The following is an 18922-nucleotide window of genomic DNA, read 5'->3' as shown; positions in this document are numbered from 1 at the left end:
TTGGTAATATATTCCAATTCAGATCAACAATTTTTTTCTTAGTTTGAAGTCACTGTTGTTTTTTGTGTATCTAACCCTTATTTCATTATTTTGCACCCACAAAATATACAGTCAATTCACTTTACAGTATATTGGTATGAAGCGAGATGAGATTTTCAACGATGTGATAAGGCACATATCAAATGCAAGATTATTATTGTTCATCAGTTATGTCCCAGTCTACATATGCTGACATTAGTTTGTTTTTTAAAAAATCCATGAGCAATCCTTAAAATAAAACCAGATTGAACATTTTGCTGGGAATGTATGCTGCAGATTCTTCATTTATAATTATCTGCATAGAAGGCAGATTACCTATAAACAGCATATGTGTTCTTTAAATTATTTAGCTAAGGATTAGGCCAAGCAGATAAAACATTCACACAGCATTTTGCATATTTCTTATAAAAACCCAGCAAGACAAGTAAACAAGCATATCCTGCCTCACAATCAAAACATTTTGCAACTTGAGCATCAACAAACATGATTATTTCAAAACCATAAAATATAACATTTAACTTAAATACAAAAACTCATAAATTTATGGGTCACCACGTCAAATGCCCGGACCAATTATGTACGTAATTACTGAATTATATACATATATAGAATCTACATCACCTAAACAGGCCACATTGCCCAACTAGTCTGTGTTGGCATCTTTACTCCACATGTGCCTCCACCTATCCAAATCTCCCACTCTGCCCCCAAAACATTATAATCCACCTCTATTCCCTTGCTCTAGTTTCCTCTAAAATCATTCATCTTTTCTGCTTCAACTACACCTTGTGCAATGGGTTCCATGTTCTTACAACCTTATGTGTAAAGAAGGTTCCTCCTGAACTCACTTTTAGATCTATTGGTGGCTATGAATTTTCACATTAAAAAAATTACCTGGTCACTGAGGCTTTAAATTTCAGATGTATGTAATTTGAAAGTCTAGATGCTAGAAATCCCACCAGTTTCCTACAATTATTCTGTGAAACTTACAATTTAGTCTTCAATTTATTTCAAGTTATTTTGCCAATCGAGAATTCATTTAGTTGTATGGATTCTGGTTCCAGGTGAAATACACTAATATTTATAAAAAAGATACAATAGAGTAAAATCTATAAAACAAAAAGATTATCAAAAAGACCAGGGTTGGTGGGGGATTGAGGAAAGCAGAGACAGGCATTTTATTTTTGAACATTGCATTCTCATTGTACATTACACTAATTATTGCTTTAGGACTGATTTCAACATTGCAATTAGTGAGCTGAAACGTTTTGTTTAAAAAAAACTGGCACAGGGAATACACATATCCTGATGTTAATGGTAGTTTAGGGGCTACAAAGAATCTTAATTAATTACTCTTGCATTTGAACATACGGTTGATGTAAATTAGTGCTTTCCATTTTTTGATAGCAAGTCAGCAACATTCTTGTTTAGGCAAGTCCCAGAATATGAATCATGGTTGAGTTTAGGAACTAAAGCAAAAGAACATTATTTTCAATACCAATCTGAACTTTACTGAGAGATGGTAAACAAAATGATTATAGGCGATATGTTTAAAAGCTTCAAGATTGTGACACTAAAGTTAATTTAAAATGTCAGATTCAGAAAATTGCAATATTTCAGCAACTGACCAATGTGTGAATACAAAATACAGCATGTCTTGTGTAGATGTACAGATTGAGTAAACATTTCTAAAGAGGAAAAATTAAGAATTTGCTAGATGCCACGGTCAACAAAATGCATTGACATACAGCCTATTCTATTAGCACTTTTAATGAACTTACATTTATGGTTACATAAAAATGAAGTACAGTACACTAGCACCTTGCAGTTTCACTACTTATACAGGAGACTTCTTTCCAAAATAAAATAAAAATAAGCATCAATCTATAGTCTATTACTGCAAGGAAACATCCCAGACTCAGTATATTACAACTTAAATTTTCAAGTAATAAATGGGAGGTAAAACAATAAAATCTTATTAAAACCTTATATCCAGTACATGATTAAAATCTGCCATCCATGTTAAGTACTGTGAAGCCTTTGAAAATATGCATTCCATTTTATAAATTACACTGTACACGTATCTAGTTATGTTTTTCAGGTCAAAAAGCAATATCAAGGATATTAATCCTTCATATCTATTCTCTAAAATTACCTTAAGTGAAAAAACAGAATTACATAATTTTTTTTAAAGAAATGTAAAATCCATGAAACCACTTTATAATAAAGAAATTACAGCATTTACAAATATGCAGATTTGTGCATTAGGAAAATTTATGTACATTGATACAGTTTTACAACTACAGAATGTATACCAAATTTAAAAACTGCAGACAAGGCACTGTAACTGGTAGAGCTCAATGGCAGTTTACACTTGGCGATACCTCATTCTGCCAGTAATCTAACCCACCAACTTTTGTAAAATGCTCCCTTTTACACAAAAATACTGTATTCAGTCTGCTTTTATATTTGTTAGAAAATCCAATATAAAGTTGTTAGTTCTGACATGTATACACCAGCTTCAGCAGAGGTAATACGTAGGCCATAGGGCTAACGATGCTGCCAAATAGCTCCAAACCTCAATATTGAGTCATGCTGATGAAATCTTACACACCAATAAATGAGGCCCACAGTTTGAAAACAGAATGTATCCTCTGTAGACCATTTACAATAATGCCCCTTTTAGAGAGGTATCTGCTAAAAGTTTAAAAACTGGTTCATAGAATTATACTGTGATATTACCAAGTAGTAATTGTATTTGCCTGAGATAGAGAAAGACGAGATCATTTAAATTTTGCTCAGTTTGTGCAGTTACGGTGATACGGTTGATCAAGTTTAAATGCATAGCTTTACATGGATTACATCTTGGTGATGGTGGAAACAAAAAATATTTGGTCTATACTGGTACAGAAAAAATGCAAGGCTTATTTTTTTATTGAGAACCTAGGTGAAGGGCCAAAGCCCATAGTACAGTACCATTGAAAAGAGTTGCAGATAAAGCAAAAATATAAATGGTTAGGTGCCATCAAGCTTGAATATTAAAAGTATTAAGTATTAAAAGTTTGTGGGCAAAAGGGGAGACCAAAGGAGTTGAGATATTCTAGTTAAGAATTCCAATGAGGTTTGATTGCAATACTGTGAGGAGAGAGAGGAGCCAAAAGGCCCCAAAATAATTCAAATTTAGGAGGCTGAGGGGAAAGAATGGATAAGCAATAACATTAGAAGCACTAACAAAAAATAAAGAAAACAGGAAAAGGTTGTTATAAGGGAGGGGGCTTTATTTGAGTCTGGGGATAGAGGATCAAATAGACATTCTAGATAACTGAACAGAACAATATTGGGAGGTTCTTTTCCCACGATCATCACCAGTTAGAGGAGAAGAGTAAATCAAATGTCCGTTTTTCCCTTTAGGAGAGCATGCAATTGAACCATCAGAATGGACAAGTGGCAGAAGAGATTCACAGAACTTTGAACAGACAGCTCTGGTAAGAAACCAAAGAAACAACTCTGGAGGGGAAGGAAGACGACATTTGTTGCTTCTTTTTAATAAAGTTACATGTTTCAGCTCTAAGAGGAGATTTAGAGGTAAAAATCAGTGATGAAGTCAAGTTGGGATGCAATGGTAGCAAGTCTTATTATTTTTGATAATTATAAAACTAAATTGAAATGCAAAAGGTTGTACATAACATGGTTCATACATCCAAGTCACAAAAGAATTGTCATACCAGTCTGCTAAACTAATGAAAGTGTCTTAAAACTAACTAAATTTTATTGAAACTTCTCATCTTTCTTCCTACAAGACATGTAATTCCTAGTTTTTAAAAATCCTACAACTATGATTTTGTATGCAGGAAACGTAAGAACATGGTGTATGAAACTTAGTTTTTTTAAAAAAACACCTGAAAAGTTTAGAAAATGTGAATTGTCATTTCCAAACATTAGAATGATCAAAATGTGCCATTTTAAGTCCAAAAATAAAGTAGGTTTATCACCTCATGTCATTTATTAGCACCTTTATGTACAAATCGAATTATCAAAATGTCCAATCTTTGAAATGCATTAATTGCACATATTTTGTGAACAGTTTGTGGTTTTGCTAATTACAGTATAGCTAACTAGGATTTTTGTTTTGTTTAAAAAGGGTACCTCACCCACACGATATGCAAATAGTTTGTGAACTATTGAGTTAACTTGTTTTTAATACCTCAATATTATGGATGTATTTATTCAAGAATATCAGTCGGGAACCCTTAAAGATTTACAACTTGAACCCAAGTATATTTACAGCAGCATTCTTTTCTAAACATCCTATGTATTTGTACAAATTTAAACAGTTAAAAACATTCCTTTAACACTGGATTTCAAACCAGATTAAGGCCAACTTCCGTAAGGCACAACTCCAGCTCTATGATATAATAATGATCCCAGAGTCCTATCCATTTGATAAACTTCAACATAATTTACACACACCTGGGGGAGGGGGTAAACACTGCATCAATATTGGTGATGCAACAAATGTGGTGACATTGTATTTCATTACTGATACTCCTTTCTTATAGAATATGCATTTAGGAAGTTTCATTAGCCTGGTTGCTGTGAGAGGAAAAAGAAAAGGTGCAGCATTATGATCATGCAGTGGCTGGAGCTACCCTTCAGCTGAAAGCCAAACTAGGATTTGTGTCTACACATTATACGAAGGGGCCCCACTTAATGTTCTTTCTTTTAAACAGTTTATATCCTGTTATCAATATATGCATTCCCTTGAGATCCTGTAAAGTACTTTATCACTAACAATTTTCATGCACAAATATACATTTAATTGCATCACTTACAGTGAGTGGCATAAAAAGAAGCTTTTATAAGGTTTTCCCTTCAAAAAATTCTAGTTTTTTTATCAAACACAACAGCTGTTTAGAGACCAGCAGAACTTGGAAACTATTTTTCAAATGAAAAACAATGCTAGGCAGATTAAACACACTAAGCAAATCTCAAAGCGTACAAATTCACACACTTTATATCTATTAATTCTTGAATGGCATAATCCATTACATCAAAACTATAAAATAAGCTTGCATGGTTTCTAATGTTCAATTCTGCTAGAACTTAACTAGTTATAAGCAAATAATAAGAAATGCAATATATAGGCAGTCAAACTACACAGTATAAACCCATTATAAACAACCCTTCCTGCAGCAAAGGTCAAAAAATGACTGGTTATAATGATTTGATTTCAAAACAGAGAAATCATAGGATGAAGCAAAGCTGTTGTCACTTTCCACTTATTGCCCCTTTAAATTTGGCAAACTGATTGCAATAATGAAGTCTCCAATATCCATCCTGTTTGTTGTATAGTGTGGCCTTATTTGCTGGAACAGTACTGCTTCTTATTGCTAGTTAAAAAGGTTTTTTTTAAAAAACTACTAAATCACTCAGAAAGCAATGGAGATGGAGAAATATTTAAAGGCTTCACAGTAACAATATCAATAATCAGCGACAAACGCAGCGTTCACTTTCCCTTGCAAGATACACTCCTCTTTTATGGAGACAGCAACAGATTTCCAGACTTCTCCATTTTTTTACCCTTAGACAGTGCTGCAACTTGTTTAAGCAATTCTCGATTTTTGGCCTGTAGAAAGAAAGTAATGTCAGCTTAAATTTACAACTGGGGTAAAACTAAATGTATCTGCAATGAGAAAAAAGTTGATTGCTTAACAATGTGCATCAGCCTAGCTCATTTGGTAATTCTCTTTCCTCAGAGTCAGAAGGTTGTGGGTTCAACCCCCACGTGGGAACTTTGAATTCATAATCTAAGATGACACTCCAATGCAATGCACTGTATTTTTGGAGGTGCCATTCTTTCAATGACATGTTAAACGAGGTCCTGTCTGCTTGTTGCAAATCCCATGGCATTCAAAAAGAGAAGGGAGTTTTTCCTTGTATCCCAGACAGCAATTACTTGAATAAAAATGGACATGGACTTCATAGCTCTTTATGGGACATTGCTGTGTGCACAATGGCTGTCGCATTTGTCTACAAAATACATTCACTAGACTTTATGGTAGATACTGTAAAGCACTTTGAATTATCCTCCTGATCTGGGTTATGATGTGGTACCCTCCTGATGTGAAAGATGCTAAATCAAATGCAAGGATTATTATTATAATTAAATACAATTTCTTTCAAACATCATTTTAAAATTGTATAAATAGCATAAATTGAATAATAAATAATATTTGCATTTCATATAGCGCCTTATCATGCATTTGAGACATCTCAAAGCGCTTCACAGAATATACTGCAAAGTGAATTGACTATATTTTGTGAGCAAAACACGGCAGCCAATTGCGCACAGCAGTGTCCCACAAACAATCGTGAATTGAAGTGACCAATTTATTATTATTATTCATTTTTTGGGAAGGAGTTATTATCCCTGGAAAAATGATCCATCAATAGATTAACAACCGGGTTCCTAATTACTGCTAAGTAAACAGAGGCATGTGGAGTAGGGAAACCTGCCTAACATTTCGTCCTGCCGAAAATCAAACCCAGGTCTCTCACTTGCGAGGCGAGTGCTCTAATCACTGGGTTACATGACTCCACGTATAAATAAGTTTTCACAATTTCAGGCAAGTATTTCCGCATTTTTCTATTGGCCCAGCTGATAACCCAGGTGTTGGGATATTTTCTTTTAGCATGGGAACTGGTAGGTGCACAGTAAGCATCCAATCGTCCTTATTTGTTGAAAGCGGGTTTCTCCTACTGTTTTCGTTCAACCCCCTTCCTATCGAACAATTCATTTGTAGTGAATGAAACCAGCTGCCATGCTTCACTACAGCGTGGATTGGGATTTCAACAACAAACTACATTTGTATAGCGCTTTTCGTGTCGGGAAAGGTGCTATACAAATGGACTCAAACTAGTGTTATAGTAGTGCTGCGTTGTATTCAACCTTAGTAAATATTAAAAGTAATATCTATACCTGTAGCTGTTCCACTGCCTCTTTGTGAGCTTTTTCCATGTTGTTCATTTTCGCTCTAAGATTAGATTCCTGATACTGGAAATCTGCTTTCAACTCGGTCAGCTACAAAACATAAAATGTACTAAGAAATAGAAAACAGTCTGTATAATGAAATGGTGCACATATAATTTACTACGTTTTAAAAATATATATAATGCTTTTGACCTACCTTTCTATCTTTTTCCAAGATGGTCTGCTCTTTCTGCTGCAGCACGCGTTTCAGTGACATAACCTCTTCTTTTAATTGGTTAATTATAACAAAGTTGTCTGTACCCCCAGAGTCCATTGACTGGGTTAAAGAACTGCTAATAAAGAACAAAATAAGAGTATAGTATGGAGCAAACTAAAAACTTATTTGTTGAAAGCGGGTTTCTCCTACTGTTTTCGTTCAACCCCCTTCCCATCGAACAACTTGTGTCCTTAAAAGAAACAAATCATGCATAGTAAATATTTTTAACGCAGATTAAAATAACTTCCATCCACAAATACTGTTCATCATTAAAACAATGATTTTTTAAGTTGCAATTCTGGGTGTGGGGAATTTTTTTAAGAAAAACTTACCAGCTGGCTGCATTGAGTCGTGGGAAAGTTTTGATCCGTCGACATACAAACAGAAGAACTTCATTTCCCACGATTCAATGCAATTCCAACACTTGCTGGTAGGTGCGCATGCGTGAAGATGCATTGAATATCGGGAAACGTAGTCTTGACCTGTCAACGTATGCGCACTTACCCGCTGTAGTGGCGAAGTACCTCGTGTACTTACTGACTGCATTGAATTACTCACGCTCTGTGTAGATTATTGATTAAATCGGATTTTATATGATGTATATAACTTTATAACAATAATCCTTGCTATATCGTGCCTTACCTTCAAGGCTCTCCACTGCCTTGCTCCCCCCTACCTCTCCGACCTCAAAACCCCATATCAGCCTGTCCGCTCCCTCCGCTCGGCGGACACCGGCTGCTCCAGGGCCCCCGCACTTCCCACTCCACCATTGGCGGTCAGGCATTTAGCATCTCTGCCCCACACTCTGGAACTCTATCCTGCAATCCCTCCGCCTCATCCCTTCTCTTGTCACCTTCCAAGTCCTGTCTGAAGACCTTCCTCTTCGATCGTGCATTCAGCCACCCTCCCATCCCCCTCCTCCCCTTCTGACCCCAACTCCCAGCAGCAGCGCCCCACAAACAGCTGTGGATTGAGTGACCAATTAGTTTTTTGTTGAAGGAATTACTATCCCCGGAAAGCGATCCGCCAATCTGCCAGGTAAACAGAGGCGTGTGGAGTAAGGAAACTTGCCTAATGTTTTCGCCTTACACTCCTAAAAAGTAATATCCATTCCTTTCCAGGAGTTAATTCACACAGCATCAACTGCTTTTGTTGGGAATCTACTCACAATATCCAATACTCAGTCAAACTAATTTTAACTTTATTTATATCCCCCAGTTCTGCTTTCACAGTACTAGTGGATTGCCCAACATTCAGTACCCCACAGATTAACAGTTTGGGAAATGTCTTACTGAACACAACACCAAGGTATAGGTTTCATTTTGCCATCTACTGTATAAAACATAAGAACACAGACCCTAAATTAATCTCATTTGGGTTTATAACGCTCCAAAACAAGTAATGGAAACATTATCAAGTATAGGAAATCTCAAAATCTCCAAAGTATGTCAAAACAATACTAGAGGTTATCCACATGCCACAGGTACTTTGAGTGAGACTTTGTGACCACCAAAAACTAATAATGCAGTCACATTTGTTGTAGAACATCTAACTCAAGTAGATGATCAAATCTACAAACTAGGTGGAAAGAACAGTGAACAGAAAGATTTGAGTTGTATGCATTTGAATTCAATAAAACTCCACACAAAAGACAAGACATTCACTCATTTCTGAATAGAACAAACAGTTTACCTGTCTCCATTGGATGGCTTTGTTTCAAGTTTTGGCTTTTTCTTTGGAATTTCATTTTGAATACTGGATGATTGTTTATGGCTGCATTGAAAGAAAGTAGTTACAATTTGTTTTCCAGAAAACCTAATGCTGAATACTTGTGGCCAGAACTTTCAAGGATTTATGCAGGTATTTACACATCTCTAGCTAAAAATCCAATTGCTTGTTCACGGGTATTAAAATCTAAAATGTCATAGCAAGTTACAGAAAAAGAAACAGGAAACGCATTGCTACATTTTTTTCAATGTTGTCAATGTGGTATTCAATCAGGATTGTCAGGCATCCACTATTATACAAGTAACATCACTAACTTGTGTCGACTGCTACTGTGGTGATGTTTTGAAGGATCTTTCTCAGGCAGTGAGGAGGAAGATGAGGAGGAGTGTGATGAAGAGCCCAGGTTTTTTCTCTGCTCTTTAGTTTTCTGCAGTACACGCTTATATGAAAGTGTACACAGCCAGCACAGCAATTTTCCATCAACCTTTAAAATAAATACAAAATTGAATTTTAAACCATGGATAACTGAGTTAACTGATAGAATTGCCGTTATGTTCATATGGTATGCTTTATTCCAACTTAGAAGAAACATTCTTTTTTAATACTTCCCTAGTCCCACTTGAAACCTTTAATCATTGCCTTAACAGCACAACAGCCATGATGCAAAAGTTCCTACATTTACACTGTACGCTCAAACTTTACATAATATTTCCTGAAAACAATATCCTCAAAATATTTGTAATTAACATAAGCATATGTAGTTTTCTCTATTTGATATTATGCCTAGTTCCTCACTACTGATAATTTCCTCATCTTCACTCACTCAAACAAAATGCTTCCCCCCCCACTCCACCCCAGAGAAGCAAAGGGGGAAAACAATCCATGAATGACCTCTCAAAGATGAATTGCAGTCATATTAGGGCTTTTCCTCCAATCCACATATCAACCAAGAATAAACCCAGGGCAATACATTTAACTCTGATTCAACCCAATCATCCAATATTCCTTACAGAAAGACTGTATGGAAAATATACACTAAACTGCTGAAAAAACAACCTTGTAATACTACTGTACCTGTCACAGGATGCAGTGTACTTTCAGGTCAATCGTCACAATCATCAGCAAAACCCTTCCTCACCCTTCCTCCTACGTCATTTGGAATAGTTTTCAAACTTCAAGGTGAACCCAAATGGCGACGGTAGTGGAAAATAGGAACCCAAACAGCTATACTAAAACTAAAAATATATATTATATAAAATAAATACCTGGGAGGAAATGAAAGATAACCCAATCTCAGGATTTTAAATTTATGAAACCATAATTTTTGATGGTATCAGAATCCCCTGATTCAATTCCAGTCCTGTAACGTCCTCTCCAAGTACACATTACTCAATAGATTTTTCAATTTGCTGCGTTACCCAAACCTTTGTATTAGCACCAAAGAACAATTTACCAACCATAAGATATTAACACTTAAAAATAGCATTACAAGTGAACAAAGTTTCATTTCAGGTGAAGAGTAAGTGATCATTTATAATTTTTTGCAGTGACAAATCCTGTTTTTAGTTGCCTATTATCCATTGGATATTAAGTTTAAATCATTGAGGAATATATTCCTGAAGTACTACTTTAAAATAATAATCTACCTACATAATTTACATAGATATTTACTTGTATATTGCTCAAAAAGTTTAAACTACACTAATATTTTAGCTAACCTATACTCTCATCCATCACCCAACTTACCCTGCTTGGCAAGACATTACATATGTTACATTATTGCTTAATTAATGCACACAATAAATATGACTGCATGAATGCACGACTGAACAAGCAAAAGTGCAATTTACTAAAATGGAAGATCACTTTTTGATAAATGAGTAGGTTCTATGCAAACAAAAATTACAACTGAATATAAAATTATATGAAATTGCAATAAACATTCATAAAACAGATTTTAATTCAAGAATGTATAAATAATTTTTGCTCACTTCAGTTACCTTTCGTCGACTCTCATCTTTTCGATCGAAGGCACATTGCTGCTTGCACTGTTCACACGTCTGAGGGGGTCCATACTTCTTTTCTGAGTTTGTACATCGTTGACACTTTGTGCCAATAAAAGCTGCTATAATGTTGCAATATTGACAGGGCTTTGGCTGCAAAACACAAAAAAAGCTTTTATAGTTAACCTGTTCTAATTATAAGCACTGATAAAGATCAGCAAATATTATATATCTATGTCTAATCGTGCAACTGCTCCACCAGTTTGTCATATTTTGGTCCAACTCTTTGGGACCTACAAGTAATAAGAGCAAAGGCTTTACTTACTCTGCTCTGCTCATCTGACTCAATATGAAGAAAAACCAGGAGTAAAAGAGGGAGATCCACTTTTTCTCCCAGATAAGTATATTGTCAACCACTATTGTAAAGTCACAATGAGTGACAGCAGTACCATAGTTGCGTTCACAATATTTAAAATGAATATGCAGAATTCATGTTTGAAATTCAATTCAGTATGGAAACAGAGACTCTGAAGTTCTAATATGCATTTTAGTTATTTAGGCAGATGCAGAATCGAATACTTTAAATCCATCAAAATATTAAATGGGAGCTTTTGGATCGTTCAGTAGGTAGATGTGCTGCCTGTATAGTAGTGAGCAACATATACGGAACGTCCCAGTTTTACTATCTGCCCATTTTTTTAAAAAAATGCCCATTTAAAAGAGGCTCATCAGTTCATACAGGAGTAATCCAATTCCTAAATGTTGATATAAATACAGATGTTTAAAATAAAGACTACTGTTTGACTCGTCAACAAAACTTTAATACTTGCATTTGATAGAGGACCTTATCACATCATTGAGACGTTTCTGAGTCTTTCACAGGTTTTTACTGTGAAGTGTAGTAACTGTATATTTGTAGATGAACACCACAGTCAATTTTGCACCGAGCAATATCCCACAAACAGCCATAAAGTGAATGATCAATTTTTATTTGGGGGATTGTTGGGCAGGACAACAGGAGAAACACCCTTTTCTTATTGAATAGTGAAATAAGATCTTCTGAACAGGCAGACAGGATTTCGGTTTAACATCTTATCCAAAGGATGATACCTCTAACAATGCAGGACTGCATGAGAGTGTCAGTCTAGACTATGAATTCATAGTCTAGGAATTCAATGTCCTGATGTGGGATTAAACCCACACCTTTTAGATTCAGGAGGCAAGAATGCCGCTGACTGAGCCAGGCTGATACCTTTATGCAAAATCCTGTGTCCCAATAATGTGCCTTAACAACAAAATACAATCAATTCACTTCACAATATATTCTGTGAAGCACTTTGAGACGTCTCAATGACGTGATAAGGCGCCATATCAAATGCAAAGGTTATTATTATCATCATCATCAGTGTTTCTCACACCGACATGTGTAATGTGCACACATTACACTTTACTGTTATATTGATCTCAACTGGGCTGGTAGGGACATTGTAATTATCTTCAAAATTTAAATCTAAGACAAAGTAATAAGGCATCATTTTCTTCTGACGCCTGTAAAATTATTTTAACTTAATATAATAATAGCATTTGGTATAGCTCCTTCTACATCTTCTAGACATCTCAAAGCGCTTCACAGAATATACTGTAAAATAAATTGATTGTATGTGTTGTGAGCCAAACACGGCAGCCAAACACGCACAGCAGTGTCCCACAAAAACAGTCGATTAAGTGACCACTTTTTTTTTGAAGGAATTATTACCCACAGAAAAGTGATCCACCAATTGACTAACAACTAGGTTCCTACTTACTGCTAGGCAAACAGAGATGTGTGGAGTAAGGAAACTCGCCAAAAGTTTTGCCCTGCTGGGAATTGAACCCAGGTCCTCTCACTTGTGAGTCGAGTGGTCTAACCACTAAGCTACAGGACTCCCTGTTCCCTGTCACCATCGAGTCCAGAGCTCAGAAATTTTGTCCCAACTGGTAGTTAGAGAATAAGAGACACACGCAAAGAAGGAATACCACTTGTGACAGTGTAAGAAGCAGAAATGCTGGCATTAGCATCATTGTTGGTGTTGGGACAAAGTAGAAGACTTATCCTGATTCTAACTAGTGACATACCTGGCCCGAGTATAATTGGTCTGTAATCAACAAGTGGCTTCAAGAATTCATTCATTAATTAACCTTAAGTAAACATAACCTACATCTTGAAGAATTTCGAGCTAAGGGCACGCATAAGGAGTTTCTTGGAATAAAATCAACCTGGTCCTATAAATTTTTGTGTATAATTGGACTTTTAATTAAACTGTACCTAGTATATACAATAACTTCCAAATAGCAAAGATTAGTCTGATATACAATCTCTAATTGGCAACATCTTCAATAAGTGTTCAAGTGTAACAGTAAAGCACAATTATATTCACCTTTTTATTTATGTATTAGCTAAAATCACTACTTCTAGCAATTATCAGATGTACATTTTCAACCTTACCACCTTGGCAAATCTCAGTAGCACAGGTGCTCTGCTGCTGCCAATTTTGTATCGGAAACTATGAAATCAGAGGTGAAAAGTAAGGAGTCAGTTTGTACATCCCACCCACTTTAAAATGAGAATACAGCTAATGCAACAGGTAGTGCCGTCTGGTTTGAGAATTTGTTTCATTTAAATTTTAAAAAAAGTGGGCAGATCAATTTAGAAATGAACGCAATTCTACATTATAAGATAAATGAGGTAATGTGTCTATCTCACTACCATTTCTTTCAAATCTTACCAAGTTCCCTCACTATTAAAAGGTCAGACATAATGCTGCATCAACTTACTGTTCCAAACTGCTTCACGTTCTGTGCACACTTCTTGCATATTGTGTTGGTTTTGCTGCATAAAATAAAAAACCTACAATTCAGAAACATTCAAAACTTCACATCATATTACAACTACATAAAAGCAGATATTAATGACTGTACCTTTCTTGCTGGAATTCAGTTCTGCAATATGTACACTTTACAACTGGATGTGCTATCCGACACTCCTGTTTGGGAGAAATAAAAAACAGTTGGCACCCAAAGAATCAATGTAACATTAAGGGAATTCATCAATCGCTTACGATATTGTAAGATGGGAACATTACTCCATCAAATACAGATCAGGATGCATGAGGAATCCAAAGTAGCAAAAGCAAAATATTTAAGAAATCTAATTATTTACCCGTATCATAAAATGCGCTACTATACAAGTAAAAAAATGTAAGACTTTTCTATTATTATTATTGTCTAGAAGGATTAAGTGCATCAGGGCAAAGGAAGCAGCTTTGATACAATTCATTTATCACGCCTACACTTGCAATGAACATTTGCAATTAATTTAATAACCATAAACCAAAGGTGGTGTCCTGTAACGCAGTGGCGGAGCATTCGCCTCACAAGCGAGAGACCTGAGTTCGATTTCCGGTAAGGTGAAACATGGGCAAGTTTCCTTGAAGGATTTATTACATGGCTCCCACTTCGTCCAACTTCTTTGAGATAGTATGAAAAAACTTCCCTAAACATGTAAATGCTCGATGCAGGTTTTAAGTAATGGGATTAAGGCATAGATTATGCTAATACTACAGTACTTCATTTCAATAGCAGCCACTAGACATAATCCAAACAGACATTTCATGTTAAGAAACCCAACAGGTGAGTCTCCACGAATAATATCTAAACTTTACAAGTAGTTATTTTAGCTGGAGGAAAATGCATAGCAAGAATTTCTAAGCTTCATTGAGAGGATTTCTTTACATAGGATTTACAGACCCAGAACAGATTATTGCAGTAATAATCCCAACATTTTTGAAAAAACTAATTTAATGCATCTCAATCCACTTTTTTCACCAAATAGTTATTTAATTTCCCTGCTTCAATTTAGATAAACTGCTTCCTCTCAGCAGATAAGATAAATCCACTGTAAAATTAAGCAGTACATATACAATTCCTATAAATAGCCAGGCAAATGTTCAATTCTTTTAGTTGTTTAAAGAATGTTGGTCTTATTTTTAATGATACTGACCATCATGATGCAACAAGATTACACATATTTATATTACCACAACTATCAACATTCGTATGTTTTGCTACTGTATCACTAAACATAATGAAGATACAATGTCTGTCCTCTCTGAATGCCTACTTCACTCAGACATTTTGTTGTAACAAATATTCCTAAATGTTATACTAATCAGTAAGATAAGTATACTTATCAATGTCTCAATCCATTCAGTAGAATGTTTTATTCTTTAAAACTACTGGGTAGAATAATTCCAAAGGATGACAGAAACATAAGTTTACAGATATCTTGCTTCAAAGTTTAATATTATTTCATTATCAGTGGAGTATATATTTTTTTTAAACCAATTTCAGCAGATATCGGTGATATTTGATACTACTGTCTTCTCAAATAACAAAGTAGAAAGTGTCTTGGTAAACTCTGTCTGTATTATCTACAGTACAGACTTCAGACTTTAAAATTTCTAGTCCTGATATTGCATACAACTTGTGTTTTTGTTTGTAGGATACAGGTATTATTAAGAGTGCAGATAAGAGCAATTATAATGATTTCCAGTATTTGATCCTTGTGCTATGAAGGTAACTTGAGGGAGCATGCAATTCTCCTTGAAAATGAACAAATAACATGGAAGTTAGGTGGTTCTTTATTTGATGCGGACAATGATTTTTTTAAAAAATAAGTTGAGCGCTAACAAAATTTCTTAACCTACAATGCAATTATAGGCGGACGTTTGACACATGCGGAATCCCCACATTCTTAAAAGAATCCAAACGAAACAGAGTTCCACATATCCCACCTATACATGGAAATTCCAGAGATGTTTATTGGAACAGAATGTATTCTCTCCTGGGAAGGACGCATCCTGCTTACTCAATTCCGGAAAAAGCACAGGTTGGCTGGAGCTTAATCAGCTAAAATTGCACAGCTTTGCCATTGACAGCACTGTCTGGCAAGTTTTCCCCGCTTGTCCAGTTCAGGCAATCCTACCTGTTAGGGCTTGCACTTAACAGGAGTTGAATGGGAAGAATCCCTGCCCCCAGTGACTGGTCTATCCTTCCACGTCAAATGATGAGGAAGCTGTGCTGTCATCAGTAGTGCCCTGAAATAATGTAGACCCAGATGGTTCAAGAACTGGGACCACCGAGTCCACCACACAGGGTTGGCTCAGTTCTGACATTCCATTGCCAAACATGTTATCTTGGAGCCAGTTCAGCTCCAAGGAGACCCTGCTTAACACCCACCCCAGGAGGATAGTCACTAGTTTGTCATATGATATCTGACAGGCGCAGAGATTTGAAACCTTATTGGATGGATGGTAGGTACCAGGACTTCCCTCCGAGCTTCCTGGTGGATGACACAGCTCAGGACGAAATGGGTGAGAGCACTGCCACCATCTTCCTGTCCATAGCTTGGGCACACGTGCCTTCCCATTGAGCGATGGTTCCACTCGTTGGGAGTTAGAGTTTAAGCAGAAGCTGCTAACCTCTCTGCAGGCCAATCAAATTTGTGAACACATGTTCGTACATCCAGTGCCCGGTGGATTCCAAATACTCATACAGGTAACTTCTTCCTTCCCCAAGTCTGTTTCCTCATCAGCTATCTGGCAAACATCTGCCTGCAGCGTGGTAGGAGGACCTTTACAGAATAGCTTGTGAAGTCTAGCCAACTTGATGTTCTTGGGCTCCAATGCCGCGTACCATGCTTACTCAGCAGCAGCCACTTTATCCTCATGGAAGGGGCCTTGGCAAATAGACATGCCCGCTGTGAAGCCCACTCCAGCTCCAGGGTGCTTAGAGAAAGGTCAGTGTAGGCTGGAACTCTTCCTTCCTGCAGCCACTTCCCATGTTTGCCATAAATCCACCTCACTGCTTGAACCTGGATTTTGCAAATGGACCGGAGGTAGCTACTCTGCTGCATACCCAGGATCTCAGATCTGTAAAGGGCTATTTGCACACAGTCTTATATGCCACAAGCTTGACCTGCATTGGGTCCTTTCTTGGCTCCTTCTCAGCGCCATCCTTCAGGGCAGTGTCCAGGCTGAAGTTGGTGTACACCACGCTCCCAAGGTACCGATAAGAGTCAACAATTGGGACTGATGCCCCTTGTATGTTCCAATCAAGATCCTTGATGTCTTCTTTTGAGCCGTGCAGAACCAGGATTCCACACTTTGAGGCACCCACCACCGTATCCCACCGGTTGGTCCCGTTTTCAAAATGGCAGATGCAGTGCAGAAGATCCCCAAGTGAGTCCGCCAGCAGCACAATATCGTGTCAGCAAAATACCCTGGCATGCAGTTTAATGAAACTGTAATTGTTATGAACAAATAGAATTGAGTAGCAAACATAATATATATATGGGTAGGTAAAATAAGATTATCCAACTCTAAAAAACAAAATGTGACTTTCAAGCAGAAAAATAGGATTTAGAATTGATAGTCTATCATTGATTTAGTAATTAGTATAAAATACCGGATTTATATATTTAATAGAATGTGTGTTGACAGTGAAACAGTAAAACATGTTGTGGCTAGTTATTCACATTCTCGGATTGCTTCACTGAACAGACTGTGGACAGACACGTCGAAACAACCAGGAAATACACAGAACATTTCATTAATACACGAGACTGGGGTGTGGAGAGAAAGATAGTGAAGGAGAGTGGCTCTACGGTTAATGCAGATCGCACAACTTGCGGTCGGGCTGTTAAAAAATGGGGGTCTTCGACTTCCATTGGCAAGATGAATATCACATTCAGTACTGTGTTAAAAGACCAGTTCCTTCTCTCCTCCTCTTCCAGGGCCAGCGATCAATAAAGGCGGGCGGCCAAGTTTGTCACCATTGCATCCCGATTCTCCTTCCGCGTTGATCCCCCTTCCTCTGTTGGGGCGTACACCACGTTATAAATACCAACCTGATCCGGCAGCACCTAAGCCGGATAAGAGCTGTTGGGCTCAACTGCACGGTTTTTTGTTGGGGGGAAAAAAAAACACTACATTTTTGTGGTGGCGGGTGGTGATGCCATTGGATTTGAGAGAGAGAGAGAGAGGGAAGGAGGGAGGGAGGGAGAGAGCGAGGGAGGAGGGAGGGAGGGAGCCAAGAAAAGGATGGCTTTGAAGAAGAAGAAGAAGAAGAAAAAAAAAGGGTTGGTTCTTTTACTTTGGATTGAAAAAAAAAGGCCCACCCAAAAGAAAAAAAAAGATTTGACAAGAGCGACGACCGCGGTCTCGGGTAGAAGAGGAAAGAGGAAAGCCCGCGGTGGCTACAAACCTTGCACAGCTGCTGGCCCTGAGAGAGCTCCTCGAAAGGATACCGCTGGTGGCATTTGGTACAGGCGTAGAGCGCGGCCATTATTGTATGTGGCTGTTTTTTTTTCCAAAAAAAAACAACAATCAACAACTGTGACCGTAAACCGTCAAGACTTCAACGCCCCGTTTGGTGTGTTCTTTCTTCACGCATGAGGAGCGGGGGTGGGACGGCTGCTTTTTTTGTTGTTGTTTTTCTTTATATATATATATAAAAAAAATTAAATAAACTGCATAAAATAAAAATATATTTTTATAGGTGTATATAAAAAGTCTGACCTCCCGGCGTCACACGGCACGAAACGACAACATCAAAAACCCGGACGCGGTAGAGCGAAGAGAACATCTCACACCCCACCCCCCCGCAGCTTCTCCGCCAATAGCGAGGCCGCACACTGCGAGGTGCGCGCACGCTCTGACTCCTCGCGGCCAATCACAGGGCGCCGCCCGAGCGAGCGGGCGAGCGAACGAGCGGGTGGGCGGTCAGTGGTTTCCGTTCGGCGCCACAGAGAGAAAGAGAAAAGAAGCGGAAGACAGTTGAGGGGCTGCCTGTCTGCCCCCCCCGCCC

General features: G+C 37.4%; 1 protein-coding gene across 4 annotated transcripts; it reads right to left on the bottom strand.

Moving 5' to 3' along the window:
• Window positions 1-1793: 1793 nt before the first annotated feature.
• Window positions 1794-18714, bottom strand: fam76b (family with sequence similarity 76 member B). Of its 4 annotated transcripts, XM_007901972.2 has the most exons (10): window positions 18634-18714; window positions 18320-18412; window positions 13976-14040; window positions 13832-13886; window positions 11006-11170; window positions 9329-9498; window positions 8979-9059; window positions 7227-7362; window positions 7019-7120; window positions 1794-5665 (listed from the first exon to the last, which is right to left on the bottom strand). In XM_007901972.2, exons 2-10 carry the CDS (start codon window positions 18398-18400, stop codon window positions 5576-5578), a joined length of 945 nt encoding a protein of 314 aa, XP_007900163.1. In that variant the 5' UTR covers window positions 18401-18412; window positions 18634-18714; the 3' UTR covers window positions 1794-5575. The 4 variants fall into 4 exon arrangements, with proteins under 4 accessions (XP_007900163.1, XP_007900175.1, XP_042190214.1 ...); XM_007901984.2 differs by lacking the exon at window positions 18634-18714 and having other exon boundaries at window positions 11015-11170; window positions 18320-18583; XM_042334280.1 differs by lacking the exon at window positions 18634-18714 and having other exon boundaries at window positions 7227-7359; window positions 11015-11170; window positions 18320-18583.
• Window positions 18715-18922: the final 208 nt, after the last annotated feature.

This window comes from Callorhinchus milii, unplaced genomic scaffold, assembly GCF_018977255.1.
Source record: "Callorhinchus milii isolate IMCB2004 unplaced genomic scaffold, IMCB_Cmil_1.0 Scaffold4, whole genome shotgun sequence".
NCBI classification, from domain to species: Eukaryota; Metazoa; Chordata; class Chondrichthyes; order Chimaeriformes; family Callorhinchidae; genus Callorhinchus; species Callorhinchus milii.
The sequence above is the reverse complement of the archived record's forward strand: the minus strand, read 5'-3'. Positions and strand labels throughout refer to the sequence as shown.

Excerpts from the sequence above, each read along its gene's own strand:
- fam76b (XM_007901972.2), bottom strand. The coding sequence starts at position 18,400 with ATGGCCGCGCTCTACGCCTGTACCAAATGCCACCAGCGGTATCCTTTC. Across the intron at positions 13,887-13,975 it reads ACTGAATTCCAGCAAGAAAG|CAAAACCAACACAATATGCA; the intron begins GTACAGTCATTA and ends TATTTTATGCAG. Across the intron at positions 9,060-9,328 it reads CACAGTAGCAGTCGACACAA|CCATAAACAATCATCCAGTA; the intron begins GTTAGTGATGTT and ends CTTTCAATGCAG.